General features: G+C 39.7%; 2 protein-coding genes across 5 annotated transcripts in view; both read right to left on the minus strand.

The window, feature by feature from the left end:
- LOC116069037 (A disintegrin and metallopeptidase domain 3-like) overlaps positions 1 to 15,790 on the minus strand; it is a 53,439-nt gene extending 37,649 nt beyond the window's left edge. Inside the window, exons 1-7 of one of the 4 annotated variants that reach the window (XM_031339323.1) lie at positions 15,639 to 15,790; positions 15,181 to 15,263; positions 13,109 to 13,164; positions 10,483 to 10,561; positions 5,054 to 5,130; positions 4,463 to 4,640; positions 1,281 to 1,346 (exon numbers count right to left, since the gene is read on the minus strand). In XM_031339323.1, coding sequence (XP_031195183.1) covers positions 1,281 to 1,346; positions 4,463 to 4,640; positions 5,054 to 5,130; positions 10,483 to 10,561; positions 13,109 to 13,164; positions 15,181 to 15,263; positions 15,639 to 15,696 — 597 coding nt within the window. In that variant the 5' untranslated portion in view covers positions 15,697 to 15,790. The other 3 variants (XM_031339322.1, XM_031339320.1, XM_031339324.1) reach the window with 3 other exon arrangements.
- A 1,404-nt stretch (positions 15,791 to 17,194) lies between these two features.
- LOC116104754 (disintegrin and metalloproteinase domain-containing protein 5-like) overlaps positions 17,195 to 18,471 on the minus strand; it is a 76,722-nt gene continuing 75,445 nt past the window's right edge. The window contains exon 21 of the mRNA XM_031391225.1: positions 17,195 to 17,426. The gene's annotated coding sequence lies outside the window, so the exon portion shown is untranslated. The remainder of the gene's footprint in view (positions 17,427 to 18,471) is intronic.

Genomic DNA, 18,471 nt, shown 5'->3' on the forward strand with positions numbered 1-18,471 from the left:
ACAAAGGATAATAGATGGAAAACATCAACATAAGGAGCAAAACTATACCCTAGAAGAAGCAAGAAAGTTATCTTTCAACAAATCCACATAAACCTAATTCCACCTCTTACAACAAAAACCACAGGAAGTAACAATTACTTTTTCTTAATATCTTAATATGAAAATTAATATTATCAGCATATCCTAATCAATTGAAATCCAAAAATGTGAAGAATTAGAAATTTATTGACTGTCATCCAATGGTCTTTCTAATTTAGTAGTTGGACAAATAGGTCCAATATTATAAAATCCATATATACTTTCAGCTTGTTTGTTTGTAACAATGTCTTGCTGTGTACAACATAATGGTCTTGAGATCTTGCTTCTCCTATCTCAGCCTCTCTATTAGTAGTATTGTTTATTTCATGTTTTTACACTATACTATGGTTTTCAGAACAGCTTACATATTTTAAAAGTATTTATATATCCAAAAGAAATGCAAACAACTAAATTGGGAGGGGGGTTGTAAGAAAACAACAAAGAGTAAGACTGAATGCTTTGCTTGACATTTGTAACTCTTATATCAAGTTACCACAGTAAGAGCCAAGATTTTAAACTCTACTAAATATAAAACAAACAAACAAGCAAAAACACTTAATATATTTATGTTTCATTTAAGAAAATATTAGTTGTGATATATTATTTTTAAATATATAGTTAATATGTTTGGGGTTATTTAAAATTTATATTGAGAAAAACATATGTATTTTTAGTATTGCTGTAGACAAGCACCTACATAAGACTGTTAAATTGATTGCTGTTTTATATCAAACAACTTTTATTATACTTACTTTTGTTATAATATTTTATAAATTTTAAAGAATATGACAAAAAAGATATTGTAGGTATTTAAGGGGGGTCTCTGGGAGGAGTTGGGGTACAAAAGGAAAACAAGAATGTGATTTAATTCTATTTACTTAAAATATGTTTTTAAATGTTAACAAATTCAGATAAATTGAAATCATGTAACTTTTCCCATTATAATGCAATAAAACTTAAAAAAAAAAAAAGACTGATGTGCCCCAATAAAGTAACTATGATTCCTAAGGGTCCTATTCCCTCTTCTGGACTTGGAGAATATTTCATGCACATAGTGCACAGACTTACAATGTAGGCAAAACACTCATACCCATAGGGAAAAAAAATAGTATGGAAAAATAAAAGAAGTTAAAGTTTCCTATTCACATTCCTCCACGAGTTTCTCTACAACACAAAGATGTCTGAAGGCAGGTCACTCCTACCATGGCTTTATCCATGATGATCTTTACCCTTAGAATTCTCTTCGTTAGTGTCGAGTCCGAACCTTTCTGCGGAACAATAAAAACATCAATAAGATAAAAACCTGCAATCAGGTACGCATATGTCTGCTAGAGTACTGATTCCAAGCTGTTCACTGTACTTATTTTAGTAACATGGACAATAGATTTGATCTCTAGTCTCAGAAGTATAATGCTCTAAAGACAGTAGGAGTGGATACAAAGTGTTCAGTCTCAGAACAAAAACAAAGAAAACCTCTGGCTATTTTCATTCCAATGAGTTTTTCTACCTTTGCTGGGTGTCTCTCCTTGAGCACGTCTGTGGAGCCGTTCGTTGTCTATTTGTAAAATAAATTAGCCACAATGTATCTTGTCATTCCTCAGTTGACTTGTGGCTTCTTGAACATTATTTTTTTGCAACATGGCTTAGTTCAACAAACACTTAATATTTAATAATATGGAATGTGCATGTATGTGTATATATGTGCATATGTATGTATGTATGGAGCTGGTTTCTGTGACCATAGAGGTCAGTTAGTCCAGTGTCTAGAGAGTAAGCCAGAAACCTGGAGCTCTCAGCTGGAGACCCAGAAGGACATGACATTGAGGTCCCTGTTGGAGCCAGACTATGAATTGTGTGGGAGGGTAAATTTTATTCTTTTCAGTCGTCAGTGGATCTGGAAGGTCTTCTCATGTGACACAGTACATCCAATTTACTTCAGGTGAAGCATTGTGATTCTGAGCAGTGTTCCGAGACACCCATCATCTTGCAGCTCTGGAGTCTTCATGGCCCACCTACACTGATGTGAACAATGAACCGCTGCTTGGGTGTAAGAGGATGGATATTAACACACATTATTAGCATACCTAGAAACAAACATGCAACCACTGGAAAGAAGCTATCTTCTGAGATGGGCAGCGGGGGATGGGGAGTGGGGGAGGGCAACTAAATTCTAGTAGAAAAGACCCAGTGTGTAACATTTTGTTTTAATCTTTCCTTCTGCCTCTCCGTTCTTCCTGTCTTCATTCATACATTTCCTCTCTGCCTCTCATTCTTCCTGTCTCCATTTGTACACTTCCTCTCCATCCTCTGCACACTGGCTCTCTCTCCATCCTCATGCCTTCTTTCTCAATTTCTTCCTTCTACAACTCATCTATGTTGCTATTGTTTGGGATTTTTCTTTGTTTTGCTGCCGATTATTCTTTCATCCTTTCTTCCCCCATTGTCCCTGCCTCCTGTTTACTTTCCCCTGACTAGCTAATAGTCATATTGGTAAATGCCACTCCCTGGGTTTTCCTTCCGTTGCCAGCCTTACTGACAAGTGCCTTGGAGGTTCATGGAGGAGGGGTGTAGTTGCTCCTCTCCTGTCCCTGGGGCTGACTGCTTGTCATCAGTCAGCATTCTCCTTGTAGGCCTGTCGGCCCACTGTTCCTCCAGCAATCATTTTTATTCCCTCTGATCTGTGCTGGAGATTGGCCCAATGCCTTCAGCTACCTCTTCAGTCCAGTGCTAAGGAACTACACCTCACTCTTGTCATAGCCCAGCCCTGTGGGAACACTGGGAATACTAAAAAAGGAACAGAACTTAGAACCTCCAACCAGTGAGTTGACTCCAGATGCACAAGTCTCTGCATGGAAACAATAAATGTGAACAAGAAAACATGATGCCCCCTCTCCAGAGTTGACAGCTCCACATCAGCAATTACTGATAGCAGATGAGTGGCATGCCAAAGGGTTCAAAGGATGACTTTAAGCATGATAACTGAGATTTAAAAGAGCATGTGGAAATGCCTACATAAGTTCAAATACAAATAAGAAACAGAATGGGGGGGGGGGTTAGCAAAGATGCAGATTTTAGAAATCTGCAAGAAAGAACCAAAGAAAGAAAAAGGAAAGAAAATAACCCTTAAATTTGAAAATGTGAGTCCATTTCCAGAACGATGAATATGCTGTTAGTTTTTGTGAACTTGTGACTAACTTTGTCAGTTTTATGAACTTCTCGGCTCAAGCTGTTAACGTTTGCTCACACACACACCTTTAACAAATGAAAATACAGGAATGGTGACGGAAAGACTGTCACAAATTAGGCTCAAGCCTCGTCCACTATTTTGTGCTGACTTTCATTTTATATGAACAGTGAAAAAGTGTATCTAGAAATGAACTTATTTAGCTCCTAATGCTCAAATGTAAAGTTGAGCAAATATTTTAAAGGCAGACATTAGGACACATGCCAAACATGCCTTGGGGAGTGTGCCTGTTATAGGTGCAATTATTTATAAGAAAGGTTGATTCTTAATTTTTTTTCTATTTTCCCCAAATTTACTGATCAAAGGGAAAACTTAAATGTAAAGATGGCCCAGTTGCATAAAGTATCTACTTTTAAATTTAAACAAATATTCTTTATATGTTTCTATCGGAGTGTAAAATCAAAAGGAGCAGCACAGCCCACAGCAGGTCTTAGCTGGAAAAAAAAATATTATTTTGTCCATTCTTATTTTCATTTTTCCTTCTATACTCATTTATTTCATATTTTAATAGATTTATTTACCAATATTATTTCATTTAGGAAGTAATAAGTATAAAATAAAAGAGAAAATATGCAATCATATTAATAGAAAAAATAAAAAATTTGAAGCAATAGCCATGATTAAATTACTTTCATTTTTAAAAATAATCGGGACATGTGTGAGTGTACATTTGTAGTGAGGCCCAGGAGAGCGCGTCCTCAGCGACGTCCCGAGCGCAGTATCCACACTGTGAGGTTTAAGATGCTTTCTAGTTATTATTGAGATTTGTTTTACTTTTAAAATTTGCAGCAAAGAAATGTTTTTTTTTTTTTTTTTACAAAGCAAATGTATTGACAAAGAAAATACCAAGTATCAGTAAGTAAATCCAGGACTAATTATGTCACTGGTATGCAAAGCCATGCAAATACTTAGGATGTGCTCCTGTACAGGCTCCTCATAGAACTATAGAAACTGCCGTAGCAAATGTGATCACTTTTTTTTTTTAAAGATGTATGTTTCCTTGTTGTTTTCTAAAGACTATCTGAGGAAAACAATGACATCTTAAAAAATAATTCCTACCACACAGCTAAACACTGTTTCCCCAGTGTATCCAAATCTCAAAATGTGAATATAAGTAGAGTGGGTAAAGGTCGGCCTCACCTCTGGTTTTACAAGAATCCGATAGGACTGACTTTCTTGCTCAGGATTTGTGTAGTTTTCTCTTAAGGGAGAATAATTAATTTCATTATTCTTGATTTCATAAAGTATGTGTTCAAATGTGGCTGAAGACTCTAAGGGCTCAATTCCATAAGTGATGTTCTCCAACTGCAACAAGCCCCTAAGTATCAGAAAAAAAGTAAAACATAAAAAAGTGCAATTACCATAGACTTCCCACTGAGAACTTGGATTAAGTTTTAAACCCAGTTTCACATCTGTCTTCCCTCCACTGAGGCAAAGAACAACAGCTGGGGGCGGATGTGGCTGAATGTAGATTCCCTTTCTTCTAGTGGCAGGCATTTTCTGCTTAAGTTTATGATGGCAAAATACCCAAGTAAGTACATGAAAGGACAAGAGGCAGAGGCGCAAGTAGAGGAGCCATGTAATCAGTGCTACCACAGTCTACAGATCTGGTTGGTGTGATTGTTTGTTTCTTTGGAGGTGGGTGCCCATTCTATTCTCACAGAAGATGGTGAGATGGTAGAAGCCGAGGGTTGACATGCAATCATAGTGTGCACGCATCCAGAAGGGTACCTGAGCCCTGAGCAAGTACTGAGTGTCACCGTTGATGCTGGGATCTCGGCAGCGTGTCCTTGATAAAAGCAGTGACTCTAAGAAGCAACAGAAGAAGTGTTATAGCTGGTTCACACGCGCAGCCCTCAGGGTCAGACCCACCTCCTGACTCAGGGTCAGACCCACCTCCTGACTCAGGGTCAGACCCACCTCCTGACTGGTCAGGGTCAGACCCACCTCCTGACTGGTCAGGGTCAGACCCACCTCCTGGTCAGGGTCAGACCCACCTCCTGACTGATCAGGGTCAGACCCACCTCCTGGTCAGGGTCAGACCCACCTCCTGGTCAGGCTCAGACCCACCTCCTGGTCAGGCTCAGACCCACCTCCTGGTCAGGCTCAGACCCACCTCCTGGTCAGGATCAGACCCACCTCCTGGTCAGGGTCAGACCCACCTCCTTGTCAGGGTCAGACCCACCTCCTGGTCAGGGTCAGACCCACCTCCTGGTCAGGGTCAGACCCACCTCCTGGTCAGGGTCAGACCCACCTCCTGGTCAGGGTCAGACCCACTTCCTGATCAGGGTCAGACCCACCTCCTGACTCAGGGTCAGACCCACTTCCTGACTTTATAGCAGACATCCACATTTAGCTGTTCCTTTACGTGCGGGATGGTCAACAGCCTTCCCATCCTCCCAAATGTGCTTCCTGAGCACCTTCATGGGCTTCACTCATCATTACTATTTCCCTCTCTGAAATATTCCTGCTATAACTTTAATTTTTGACAACTATTTATACTATTTATCTGAATCGTTCCCCTTTTTAGCCAGATTTCCTAAGTTCACAGTGTATACCCACTAGACTTTACAACATTAGAATGAATTCAACTATGAACATTTCATTCCATTCTGGGGGTCAGGCGAAAGAGTTTTGTAAATATTCCTTCGTTTATTTACACATGTCTGCATGTACACACCGCAGTGGGCATTCAGAGGTCCAAGTTCAACTTTTGAGTCAGTCCCACCTTCTACCACGTGGGACTTGGGGGTGGAACTCCAGTTACCAGGCTTTGCAGGAAGCCCCTTTACCCACTGAAGCATCTTGCAGGTTCAGAAGTACTTAGCTGGCATTTCTTCACCTTGCTTTTTCTTAATATCCCGCTAGAAAGGTTATTAATCATTGCTAGTGCAAACTCTCTTCCTTATTGACTTTCCTGATGGTAGAGATTCTCAAATGCGGCCACAAGCACCTCTTTAGTGAGTCCCCTCTCCTCGTGGGTCTAAACTATATTGATTTCCAGATTCCCTTTGGATGCTGCACTGTGAGAGCTTCCCTGATGCCTCTTTGCCCCCTCCAAATGTGTCTCTATGTTAAAAGCATCCAGGAACGGATCTCCATTTAGTCTAACACATGACATAAACCCCATCCCAAACCTTATTGCCATCAGTTAGAACAGCAAGCTGGATCTCTCCACAAGAGCAGTCATTAAAGGCCAGATAAGCACAACGTCACCTTCACTCACACTCCAGGGCTTTCTGCAGACAGAGAGATCTGCACATGCTGCAGGCCAAGTAGCAGGAGCAGCAACCTGCATCTGCAAGTGGTGCCAACGGTGCTTCCCAAAGAAGGATAAGATCCCCATCCACGATTAACCCCAGGGATCGGCTGGCTGTGCTTTCTGTAAGGTGTCACCGAATATCTACACAGCAAGAGTCACTCAGGCAGAAGTGTGATGGAAGCAAAGTACAAGGTTGGCGATTAATGAGAGGAGAGCCAGCGAGAAGTCACTCTGTCCCACTAGGCTTACATAACCTGTGTGGCATGCCATACCATCCGCCTCAGGGACTCACCACACATGCCCACATTAGACCCAGTAGAGAGAGGCTGGCCCTCTTTCCAGAATACTGCTTTCAGGGTAGCAGCAACAGTCCTAGAAAGAGGATGGGCCTCTTAGAGTCTGGCTTCAAGTCGGAAGACAAGGACTTAGTTCGTTGTGTCCAGTGCCCCAAGTTTTCTAAGAGGATTTCCAAGAGAGGCATCTGTACTCGTTCAAGGAGCTGTAAAGGGTGTGGCACAGCAACACACACACACCATGCCTATTGCAGTACTATTCTCCATAGTCAAGACATAGAACCAGCCTACATGCTCACTAGTGGGTAAATGGATAAAGAAGATGCCTTAGAACCTATGAAAATTAGAGGAGGGACTATTAGGGAAGAGGCACAGAACCCTGGAGGAGAGAGAAATAAGGTATGAATGAAGTCAAAACATCACATGCTTGTCTAAAATGTCACAATGAAACCTGCTTTACACTGTTAATATAGGTAATAAACAAAACATTTCAAAACATAAGTATATAAGCAGCTTGACAGTAAATGCTAAAAGCAAAATAATTTTATGAGGACCACATTATATGTGCTAGCTAATGAATCTATTATTGTCAAAGTTGTTGTAAAAGATAACAGAAGCAAACCACCAGAGGACACAGCCATCTAAAATGCACAAGCATCAAATGAATGTCCCAGCTTCAAGAGCCTTGCCACAAATACTGACAACTGAGGAAGAACACAGACCCCAGACACTGTCTCAGTGTGTGTGTGTGTGTGTGTGTGAGAGAGAGAGAGAGAGAGAGAGAGAGAGAGAGAGAGAGAGAGAGAGAGAGAGAGAGAGGAGACCTAGCACAAACACAAGGCAGAAAGCAACACTAACCCTAACTATGCAGAAACCCTCCCTAGCATACGTACACATTCCTTCCAAGTGACCAAAACTGTTCACCTTGGTGCATATATTAGGCCATAAAGTGAATAATCATGAGTTTAACTGGCAGTGTGCTTTGGCTACAGTAAAAATCAGAACAGAAATCAGGAACACGGAACAGACAGAAGTTGCTGACTACTTACAAATTAAACAGCATGGTTTTGGAAACTTCCTGAGTCAGAGCAGAAGACCCAAGAGGGATTTGAAATAGTGTGTTGACTATATGAACCTCTGAATTGAAAGGACACAGATCACATTGCTATGGATGTGGAGAAATTCAAGTGGAGAGGCACAAAGTGGGCATAGAGGCTTATAACAGAAAAGAGGAAGTGGACAGGAAATAGGAAAATGGCAAGGAACTTCTAGTCAGGTGTGAGGAAGGAAAAGAAACACATGAATTAAAAGAAAATTGAAAGTTAGAAAACACAAAGAAACTGGAGATCTGACTCTTTGATAAATCCAACAAATTAAAGAAACAAACATGTAGGTAAGAAGGACAAACTTAAAAAGAAAGAACACAGAGACCATTCTTGTGAGCTATTGAACACTCCAGCACTGCCGGCTGTCGTGGGGGACAACACAGAGACATCAACAAATCCACATCGTTCACCAGCGCCTGAGACCACAAAAGGAACACAAGTGAAACCTGGACCCACCTATGTGGCTACAAACGACAAGTAGTCTGAGCTGGCAGCTAGAAAGCTCCCGCACTGTACCACGGATGTCCACAGGCACAGAGCCTTAGCGGAGTGACTCATCAAATGTGTCAGCTATTAGAATGGATCTTACATCCACAGAGAAGAAACTAAGACTTGCCATGTTCTTACAGAGACCAGTGTTGTCCTGATGCAAAAACTGGACAAATACAAACAATAGAACAGAAAACCATAGACTGATGGCTGTGATGGACTTACGATGGTTTCTTTGTAATCGCCACCGATGTAGAGCATGTTTGAAGGAGCCTATATCTCAAACCAAAAAATACTTTTGCTTTTAAAATTGCCAGGTTTTTTTTAAGGAGTTTTATGCTAGAATTAAATTAATTTTTCTTGGTAAGTGAGATAAATTCAACATCTAATTATCATTCAGTCCATGCAATCTATAATGGAACAGAGGAAGAGACTTTTAACCTTGTTTTACTTAATTTTTTTCTAGATGCCTGTTTCGTAATGAGAGAGAACAAGAAGAGGTGGGGATTTGGAGTAAGAGAAGAGGTGTGTAGGATCTGAGAGAAGTTGGAGGACAGAAATCATAATCAGAATATACTATAGGAGGGAAAATCCTATTTTTAATTTAAAAAAAAAATGAAGAAACAAACAACCAAGCAAACAAAACTAAGCCAGATCCACCATAAGGCCCAGCTCGCCCAACTCTTGGTTACATGGGCAGAAGAAAGGGAAACAACATGCTGAAGACACCTGTACACCCTTGCCTAGGGAAACACTGCTCACAAAAGCTAAACTATGGGCTCAGTAGTGATCGCTTTTCAGCTGCTGAAAAGAAAACAAGCTGTCATCACACACACGGTGGGGAATAAAATTCAAAATCTCATCAGTCTCGTACAGAGAGTGGAAGTGAGGACCCTACTTCCATTAGTAATAATACTTAATAAGTAATAATAAATTCCAGTAATAATAATAAGCCCAGCCCACTCCGACATGTACCACATATTCTCTGTCATGTGTGGAAGCCAGAAAGGTAAATCTGGTTCAGGAGCAGTGGTGATGAGGATGGGGAGGGGAAAGAGAGAAGAGATGATGGGAAGCTCCATTTGTTCATTGCACATGATACGAAAGCGTTGATATGCCACACTAGACCCTGTTGGTTTTCACAATTAATAAATGTTAATCAAAGTTCATTGTAAAATGCAGACAGCTAATAGTCTCTGCCTTAGCTCTGATACTGAGGTATCAAGGTGCTCCGAGACCCTTAACCTCAGAGTTACGTCAGAATCCCTTATACTACATACAGCCCGCCACTCCCATCAGAGAGCCTTTGGATGCCACCCCACTTCTGCCCATCCACCCGTGCTTGCACCTGAGCCGCTCTGTGTGCAGTCTGCCTTCTCTCACCATTTTCCCACTGTCTTTCTAGATGGTAATTCCTACGGTCTCCTCCACTGTGTGGGGCTTATGAGACAACATTCCCAACCTTTCAAGGGCCTTACCCCTCAACCTGCCTTTCCTTTTCCATCTCAGACTTGAAGTAATGAATCTAAGTTGCTCATGATACCACAAACCTGTGATCCCGACAGGGATTTTGTCACCGGCCTAGGCTCCTTCATGATACCTTGACTGAAATGTTATCACCACATCGGAGGAAAGGGAACATGAGAAAAGTTAGCAGGGTGGGGGTGGGGGTGGGTGAGGGATGGGGTGGGGATGTGGGGGTAGAGGGGTGTGGGATGGGGGGATATAAGAGATTAAGTGGTATAATAATTTTTCAATTAAAAATAAATTTAAAGGGCAAAAACTAGCTTTTAAAGTAGCATATTACATGAATCCATACATATATAGGAACATATATAGTCTATCTATATGTATGCATAATAATTTCTAAATTAAAAGCCATGAATATATAAGAGAGAAAAACACCACTATACACACCCACACTTATACACGCACACACACACACGCACACGCACACATACATGCACGCACACACACACACACACAATCTATACAGTAGATTAAACTTACCTTTACTAAAGAAAAATAAGGTTGCAATGTTCCCAACGTGTTACGCAAATATGTCCCAAAAAGTGGATGTAAAAATGACCTATTTCAATCAAAATAATGATATATTATTGTAATAATATCATTAATAATATTTCATAATTGAATAGTTTATTAACATCAAAACTTCCAGATTAATTAACTAAAATGTACATTTCACAAACCCAAATATCTTAGAATTACATGGACTCTTCTTTTCATTATTAAATTGTGTTCTACTGGTATAGTAGATACATAAAAACCATAAAGACAATAATTAAAACTAAAACCAGGGAGCAGTTAGTATAGGGCTATGGCAAATTATACATATAGCTAATTAATGGTCACAACTACATTGTATCGTTTCAGCTTTAGCTGATATTAACCACAAACACACCTTATGTGTGCATGCAATGGTTCCCATAAAGTTACAAGCCACCTCAAATTCAGAATCTCCATTTCTATTTCGTCTGCTTAGTTTCATGCCCAGTTTTTAAACTGTTCTTTCCTTGATTCTTTATTGATTCTAGCATTTTGTGTGCCTGTTTGTTTTAGTTCTTTTTAGTTACTTATCTTTAGTTAGACACGCAGCTGTTAACCATTGACTTCCCACTCTGCAGGGCTCCTCCTCCACTTGGTGGCCGTACTCTTTGAAGGTCAGGAAGTGTCTGTCATTCATTAGCTGTTGGCTAATGCTTGCACTACTGGGGTCCTGTACAGAAAGTCCCTTCCCATGCCAATGAGTTTAGACATACTCTCTTCTTTCCCCTTCTATGAGATTCAGGGTATCAGTCTTATATCAAAGCCTTAAAGCTATTTAGAGTTGAGTTTTGTGCAAGGTGAGAGATAAGGATCTAGTTTCACTCTTCTACATGTAGCTATCCAATGTAACCAACACCATTCGATAGAGATACTATCTTTTCTCCAAAGTGTATTTTTGGCCTCTTTGTCAAACATCAGGTAGCTTTACAAGTGTGTGCTTATGTTAGAGTCCTCACTGGATAAGCACAACAAGCATCTATAGAAGTATTTCACGCAAACACTAAAGAATGTACATTCTCCTTGGCAGCCATAGAACCTCCTCCAAAAGCAATCGCATAGTGGATCACAGAGCAAGATTCATCACATTTAGGAAAATGGAGATGACATCCTTCCTTCTAACCTATCATGAGGGACTAAAACTGGACACCATCAACAACAGAATCTAGAGAGAGTATGCGAACCATACAATGGACTAATGACTAATTGAATACAGGGAGAACTCAAGAGGGAAACATAAAACTCCTAAGAGTAAATTAAAATGAAAACACAACATTCAAAACTCTGTGGAGCACACGTCAGACAGCCCTGAGAGGTTACAAGTGCAACATTGACTGCTTACATCCAGAGATTTTTAAAAACTTAGTGGTGTACCCTCAAGGCTTTGGAAATATAAGAACGAGCACTACATCCAAACCAGATGGGGAAAGATAACCAAAATGAACTAGAGACAAAAAATTACAAAGATTCAGCAGAATGGAGACTTGGTTCTTTGAAAAGATTAATGAGATTGGCAAACCTTTAGTCATTTAGCCAAATAATAAAATTAAAAACAAAATGGGAGCTATCATGACATTGAGAAAATTCAAGGAATTGTTAAAGAGTGAGCTTTAAAAACCTAAATTATTAGTGCCTTGCTAACCAATTGTACCACTGGATCTTGGAGCTTCAATCCCAAACTTGAAATCTAAAATATAGTTAGGTAGATAGATAGATAGATAGATAGATAGATAGATAGATAGATAGATAGATAATTCAAGATATACTCCCATCATGTCCAATAAGATAGAAAAAGTAATTTAAAAAATCTAAAAACACCACCACCAACAACAATAACAACACCAGCAACAAAATCTGGGGCTGAGGGCCAGATGGAATCAGTGCAGAATTATTCCAGACATCCAAAGAAGAACTAATGCCAATACTCCTCAAATTATTATAGAAAATGGAGGAACATTTCTGAATTATTTTTATAAATTCAGTATTATCCTGAAAGCAAAATGGACACATATAGGCCCAATACAAAAAAAGAAAATTCTGGGCTTTTCACTGATGACCTGGATGTAAAACTTCTCAGTGAAGTACTTGGAAGCCCAATTCAAGAATACATAAAAATATTGCCCACTATGACCAAGTTAGCTTTATTACAAAGGTGCAAGATAATTCAACATACATAAATCAATAAATAGACTTTAAATCATCTCATTAGACGTAGTAAGACCTTTGAGGAGCTAGAGCAGAGAGGGAAGGAGCTGGAGCAGAGAGGGGAGCAGCTGGTGCTGGAGCAGAGAGGGATGCGCACACTGAAGGCAGAGCTGCTTTCAGGCCTTTGGTAATCTTCATTTATCAGATATGTCTTAGGACATTATGAATGTAGATTTATGAATGTAGATTTACTTAGGTTTCACATTTCACAAGGAAGATTTAAAGTCTCAGTTCCACGTGAATCTTAAAGAAGACAGAGCCTGCTAAATAAGTAAATGGAGCGTTTGTGCTCAGCGTGGGGAATAGTTGAGGAAGAGCAAGTAGGAGCAGCTGTGTGGTGAGAGCGAGAGAGCGCTTGCTGACTTACTGTTTTTCAAGTTGGAGTGTGTATGCTTTGCCCTCAATTCTAACCACGTAAGTGACCTGTGACAAAGTGGGGAGGGAGGGACGGAGGGAGAGAGAGACAGACATTATTAGAAATGTCAACTTCTTAAAAGTAACAAGCTATAATTGATGTATATGTGCATTTTTATATGACCAGACATTAGAACCTACATATCCTCAAACAGAAATGATCTCACAATAGTCTCTACTATTTCTCATGTTTCTTATACTTATGTGCCCTTTCCAATTCATGCATTACTTCCCTCAATCCCATATTCCATCCATCCTTATTTAATAAGTAAAATAACACATACACACACACACACACACACACACACAAATCCTATAAGCTGTGTTTTTCTCACCCAATACTGGCATTGCCTTCAGTGCTACCTAGGAACCTGTTACTGTTGCTACTGAACCTAAAGGGGAAAGCAATTAAATACAAATGTCTTCCACTACCAAACAACACCAGAATCATAAACATTGAAAGGGTATATGAAATATGTCCATATTACAAGTAGTATCAGTCATTATTTGAAAGATTGATACATACAATTAACTATACTGGGTATGTTTTATTTCCATAAATCAAAAGATAAACTACTGGAGAGCAAATTTTACGGTGCCAGTTTCTATAGCCCAAGAAAATGAAACAGAAAATGAAACATGCAGATACATTGTAATGAAACCTACAAGAAAGGCACAAGTAAGGCCCGTGGGTGGCAAAAACTGGTTAAAATAGAAAACATATAGAAAATTTGTTTAAAGAAAAGCAACCCAAAATCATAAAGGATATTAAGATGGGGACCACAAGGGAGCTACAAAAGGAATGGAGTTGGGTACGATCAAGATATGTCATAGACACATAAGAAACTTTTTGAAGACTAAACAAAAATGTTATTTAAAATGTCACATTTGTGGTTTGGAATGTGAAATATTATTTCCTTGTAGATTGAATAATATCTATTGTCAAATCCAAAGAGGCTAGTTTTAAAACTAGGTAGGCAACCACCATGTTATATATTGAATTAAATTGTCTGTGGAAGAAAGGCACAGGCAGGGAGACTGTGAGCAGATGATTTAGGGCAATAGAAAACGATGACTGCCAGGAGGTGGTGGCCCACACCTTTAATCCCAGCACTTGGGAGGCAGAGGCAGGAGGATTTCTGAGTTCGAGGCCAGCCTGGTCTACAGAGTGAGTTCCAGGACAGCCAGAGCTATACAGAGAAACCCTGTCTCGAAAAACCAAAAAACAAAAACAACAACAACAAAAAAAAAAAGAAAAGAAAAAAAGAAAAAATGATGCTGAGTCACTGTGGTAACTTTGTAGGAAACAACTGTCTGACTGGGGAAGAACTGAAAACATCGTGAACCACTTTGCCGAGGTTGTTTTAACAGCTTCCTGGTCCTATAGAAATGGCTCTGCAGAAACACGAGGCTATCTGCAGGTCAGAAGTTTTATACACATAATGTGAGGTAATGCTATAGAAGTAGAAAGACATATTATTGCCATATTGAGTCATTTAAAAATGTGACTAAATATTCAGTTGGTTAAAATGAGTATCTCAGAATTTATGCAGATAGACACTTTCTTCGCATCTCTTTGTGGTCTTTAGAATGATGTTATTATTTGATGCTTTACTGTCCTGCTTTCCAAAGGATTTAAAATGTGTCCATTTATAGGCTTGGAGGGTTTTATGGGACCAGTCTAAAAATCATGCTGCATGGCCGATTTTAGCTTAGTCTCATGTGTAAGAATATATAATTAGTGGCCGTGTTTTCTCTGAGGCCGGTAAGCTGTGCATGGCAGCGTGGAGACCAGAAGCTAAAGCATTTGAGTCTTAAGTAAAACAGTTGGGCAATGTTCATACACCTCCTGGGAAGCCCAAGAAAACTGAGACAGTTGCCCTGCCTCAGAGCAACAGTCTTTAGCACACTCAATTAGGCATAAACAGAATTTGAAAAGAGCTATGTAGGAATTCGTTGATGTGGGCCAGATATAGAGTACAAATTCACACCCATCATTTTCCAAAAATCCGGTTTCTTAATTACTTGTGTTCCTGTCTCCTTGCCATCCTTGATGTTGGTCTCGATTTTCTCTGGCACTGTGATCTGCAGAAGTGGCGTTTCTATGTCTGCAGAGAGAGCTACAGTGAGTGTGCCTGTAGCGCAGCAGAAATCCCATGTCTTGGCCATGCGCTCCTCTAGACAAGCCGAGAACACGTGGGACAGACGGGCTTCTGGCTTTCTCCCTCCCTCCCCTTCTCCTCCAACCTGGCCGATGTTCTTCTGATTCTGGAAAGTCAGTGAGGAGAGTCCAGGGTCTTTGAGCTGAGTTCCCCCACCACCAGGGAGAGGTGGGCCCCTGAACCCCTCCACCCCAGAGCTGGCTGGGGCTACGATGCACCTCTGCTAGCCACTTCTGAACTTCCAGGAGTAAAGACTGTGGAGCCAGCATGGTGGATGGCCTGTTGACAAGTGGTCCCCTGCCCAGCAGGAACTTCGCTTACCTTTGCCTGCGGTGATGAGTTGGCCTAAGTATGCGAGGACTAGGAATAACGGCAGCATGGTGTGGCTGCTGGCTTTGCCACAGTGATGTCAGTTGGTGCAACGGCAGCAGCTCGTGGCCCCTGCGCCTGAGCTCTTGGGAAGCAGGAAAGACAGAACCGGGTAGGAACAAGAAGCCCCACCAGAGTGGGTGCCGCAGCAGCTCTGTGACCAGAGCCCAGAGGACTCACTATTTTCCCTGCAAAAGTCAGAGGATGCCTGGAGCTACCCCACATGAATGCTGGACTCTGAAAGAGCCTTCAGCCCTCCTAGCCCATGAGCCCTCTCTTCAGTCACTTAGTACCACTTCTTTTGCGCATGATACGGCCTGTATGTATGCCCTTATGTACAATATTACATGTAAAATAAAATAAATGCCTTTACCGTTTTGTAAAAGGCAACAAACTAAGCAATAAAAATTTTAAGTTTTTCATTAATGCTTCCTAAACATCTTAATGGTTTTTTTGTCAAGAAATATCTAATAGCTAATGATTAATAACAAGAAAAATTAAACCTTTGTTTACTGAAGAATTTTCTCTGGTTTGTGTTGTATATTTATTTTAGTATTTCAATATTTCATAAGGCCAGATATTTTTCATATACTAAAAAAAAAATCACCTAATAATTGACAGCAAATTATAAAGACTTTTACTTGTGTGGCCACTAAAATGAATGACTTCCTAACTGGAACCTTAAGACATATTTAAAATTTTAAATAGGTCACAAAAGTTATGATAAGTGTTGGTTATATTGATGATTTTATTATATTCTATGGAGGTTAGTATGTAGCCAAAATGAGAAACATGTGCTTACTGAGTGACATTATTGCTTTCACCTAATTAACGTAGATACATTCAAATAATTCAAATTTAACTCTGCCTTTGAACTTCTGAAGGCCAACAAGCAATAGACATGGCTATCAAACATCGTGGATACTGTATTTATTTCTGAGTGAGATACAAACAGAAAGGCAGATGTAAGAGATGCCACACCTAGAAATTAGAATCAGTAGTAAAAGAGACAAAAATTTCTGTGTGATTGTATTAAGATAGCTGTTTTTCCCCCTGCATAGCTCAACAGAAAGGTTGTTGTATTTATGGTGAGGAATAACTGGATTAGTGAATGAGTTTTTATGGTGAGGAATAACTGGATTAGTGAATGAGTTTTTATGGTGAGGAATAACTGGATTAGTGAATGAGTTCTTCCAGGGGTTTTACTAGCACCACATTTGTATCTCAAGAAATAACCTGTTACTATCTGGACAAGAGATCAGTCAAGAAGACTGGTCCATTTAGGAGAACTCAGCAGAAATCTAGGCATAGATGCCAACCCATGAGGAGAAAAGACAATATGGAAAGATACTTTCTTTTATCTTTAAAAATAAAAACTTCTGCAGGAAAAAAAATCTCCCATTTATCCTCCTAAACCCCCTTCTTAATAAAACTTTTTACATTTGTTAAATATGCACTCAAGAAGTTTATGGCAGACTAAAGATAAATTCCATCCCTTTATAGCCGTATGGATGTAATCAATTTTATTAAAGGGCAAACCAAATCCCATGTTCCTTCGAGATAACCGCAAAGGTGTACTGGAACCCAGCAATCAAGACCACGTCACTCAGAAGACAGGGCCTAGAGGCCTGGTGACACTTTCTTGTCTGGGCTATCTCCTCCAGCCCTTAGTGTCTCTTCACAGCAAAGACGCTCAGAACCCTTTCTGGGTTTGGTGTGATTGATGAGTCTGTAGGTGAGCTAAGGGGGAATTAAAACAAAGGAGTGTGGGATTTAAGCCAGAACAGTCATTAAATGTAGTAAGGTATTATAAACACGAGTGGACTCTTTAGAGCATGAAGGAATGCTTAAGAAAAAGCAACTTGGAGGGTTTGAACAGACAGGCTAACAGAAAGACATTCTTAAAAGTGGTATGTACAACTGTAGCACAAGGCATAGCTAAGCAAGAATAGCAAAATGTTCACTATGTATCAAAAATTAATTACGACTCAGTACGGTTGAACGCCACGTTAGCATCTTGTTGTATGCTGTGTTTCCCATATCTTTATTAAACTATGCATTGCAATTTACTATACCCTATTGTTGCTCCGCTTACTCTCTCTTCTAGATTTTCTTTAAAAAAAAAAACTACTTTGGAGGGAGTTGTGAAGTCCAGGTCAATTTTGTATAATATTTAAAATATTTATAGATTTTCAGGGAGTTGTATAAAATTTTTACAAGGACATGGGGCTATGGAGATGGCTCTGGAGTTAAGACCACTTACTGCTCTTCCAGAGGACCTGAGTTTTCCTTCCCAGCACACACATCACAGCCTACAACAATCTGTGACTCCAATTCCAGAGGATCTAATGCCCTCTCTTGACCTCTGAGGGTTCTTGCACGTACATGGTACATATTAACTCATAAAGGTGCACACATACACATAAAAGTAATAAACACAAGTTTTAAGGCTTTTCTAGAAGAACCCAAGTGCCCTTCTTTTGCTTCATTTCTTCTTATGATAAAACATAGGTACACAGCTGATGTGTGTATGTGCGTGTCAGGGAAATGATTTTATACAATTGAATCATATATATATATGCATATATATGCATATATATGTGTGTGTATAATCACATCAAGAAAATTATACAATAAAAATAAAGCTTTTTGATAATTCACTTTATAGACACATCCACACTTTTGCCGCCTTAAATTTATCACCAATTGCTTCCCCATATTTAGAATGTTTAATATGCTAGTAAATTCCTATTACTAGCTTATTATTATTATTCAGCTTACAATC

This window comes from Mastomys coucha, unplaced genomic scaffold (assembly GCF_008632895.1).
Source record: "Mastomys coucha isolate ucsf_1 unplaced genomic scaffold, UCSF_Mcou_1 pScaffold22, whole genome shotgun sequence".
Classification (NCBI taxonomy): Eukaryota; Metazoa; Chordata; class Mammalia; order Rodentia; family Muridae; genus Mastomys; species Mastomys coucha.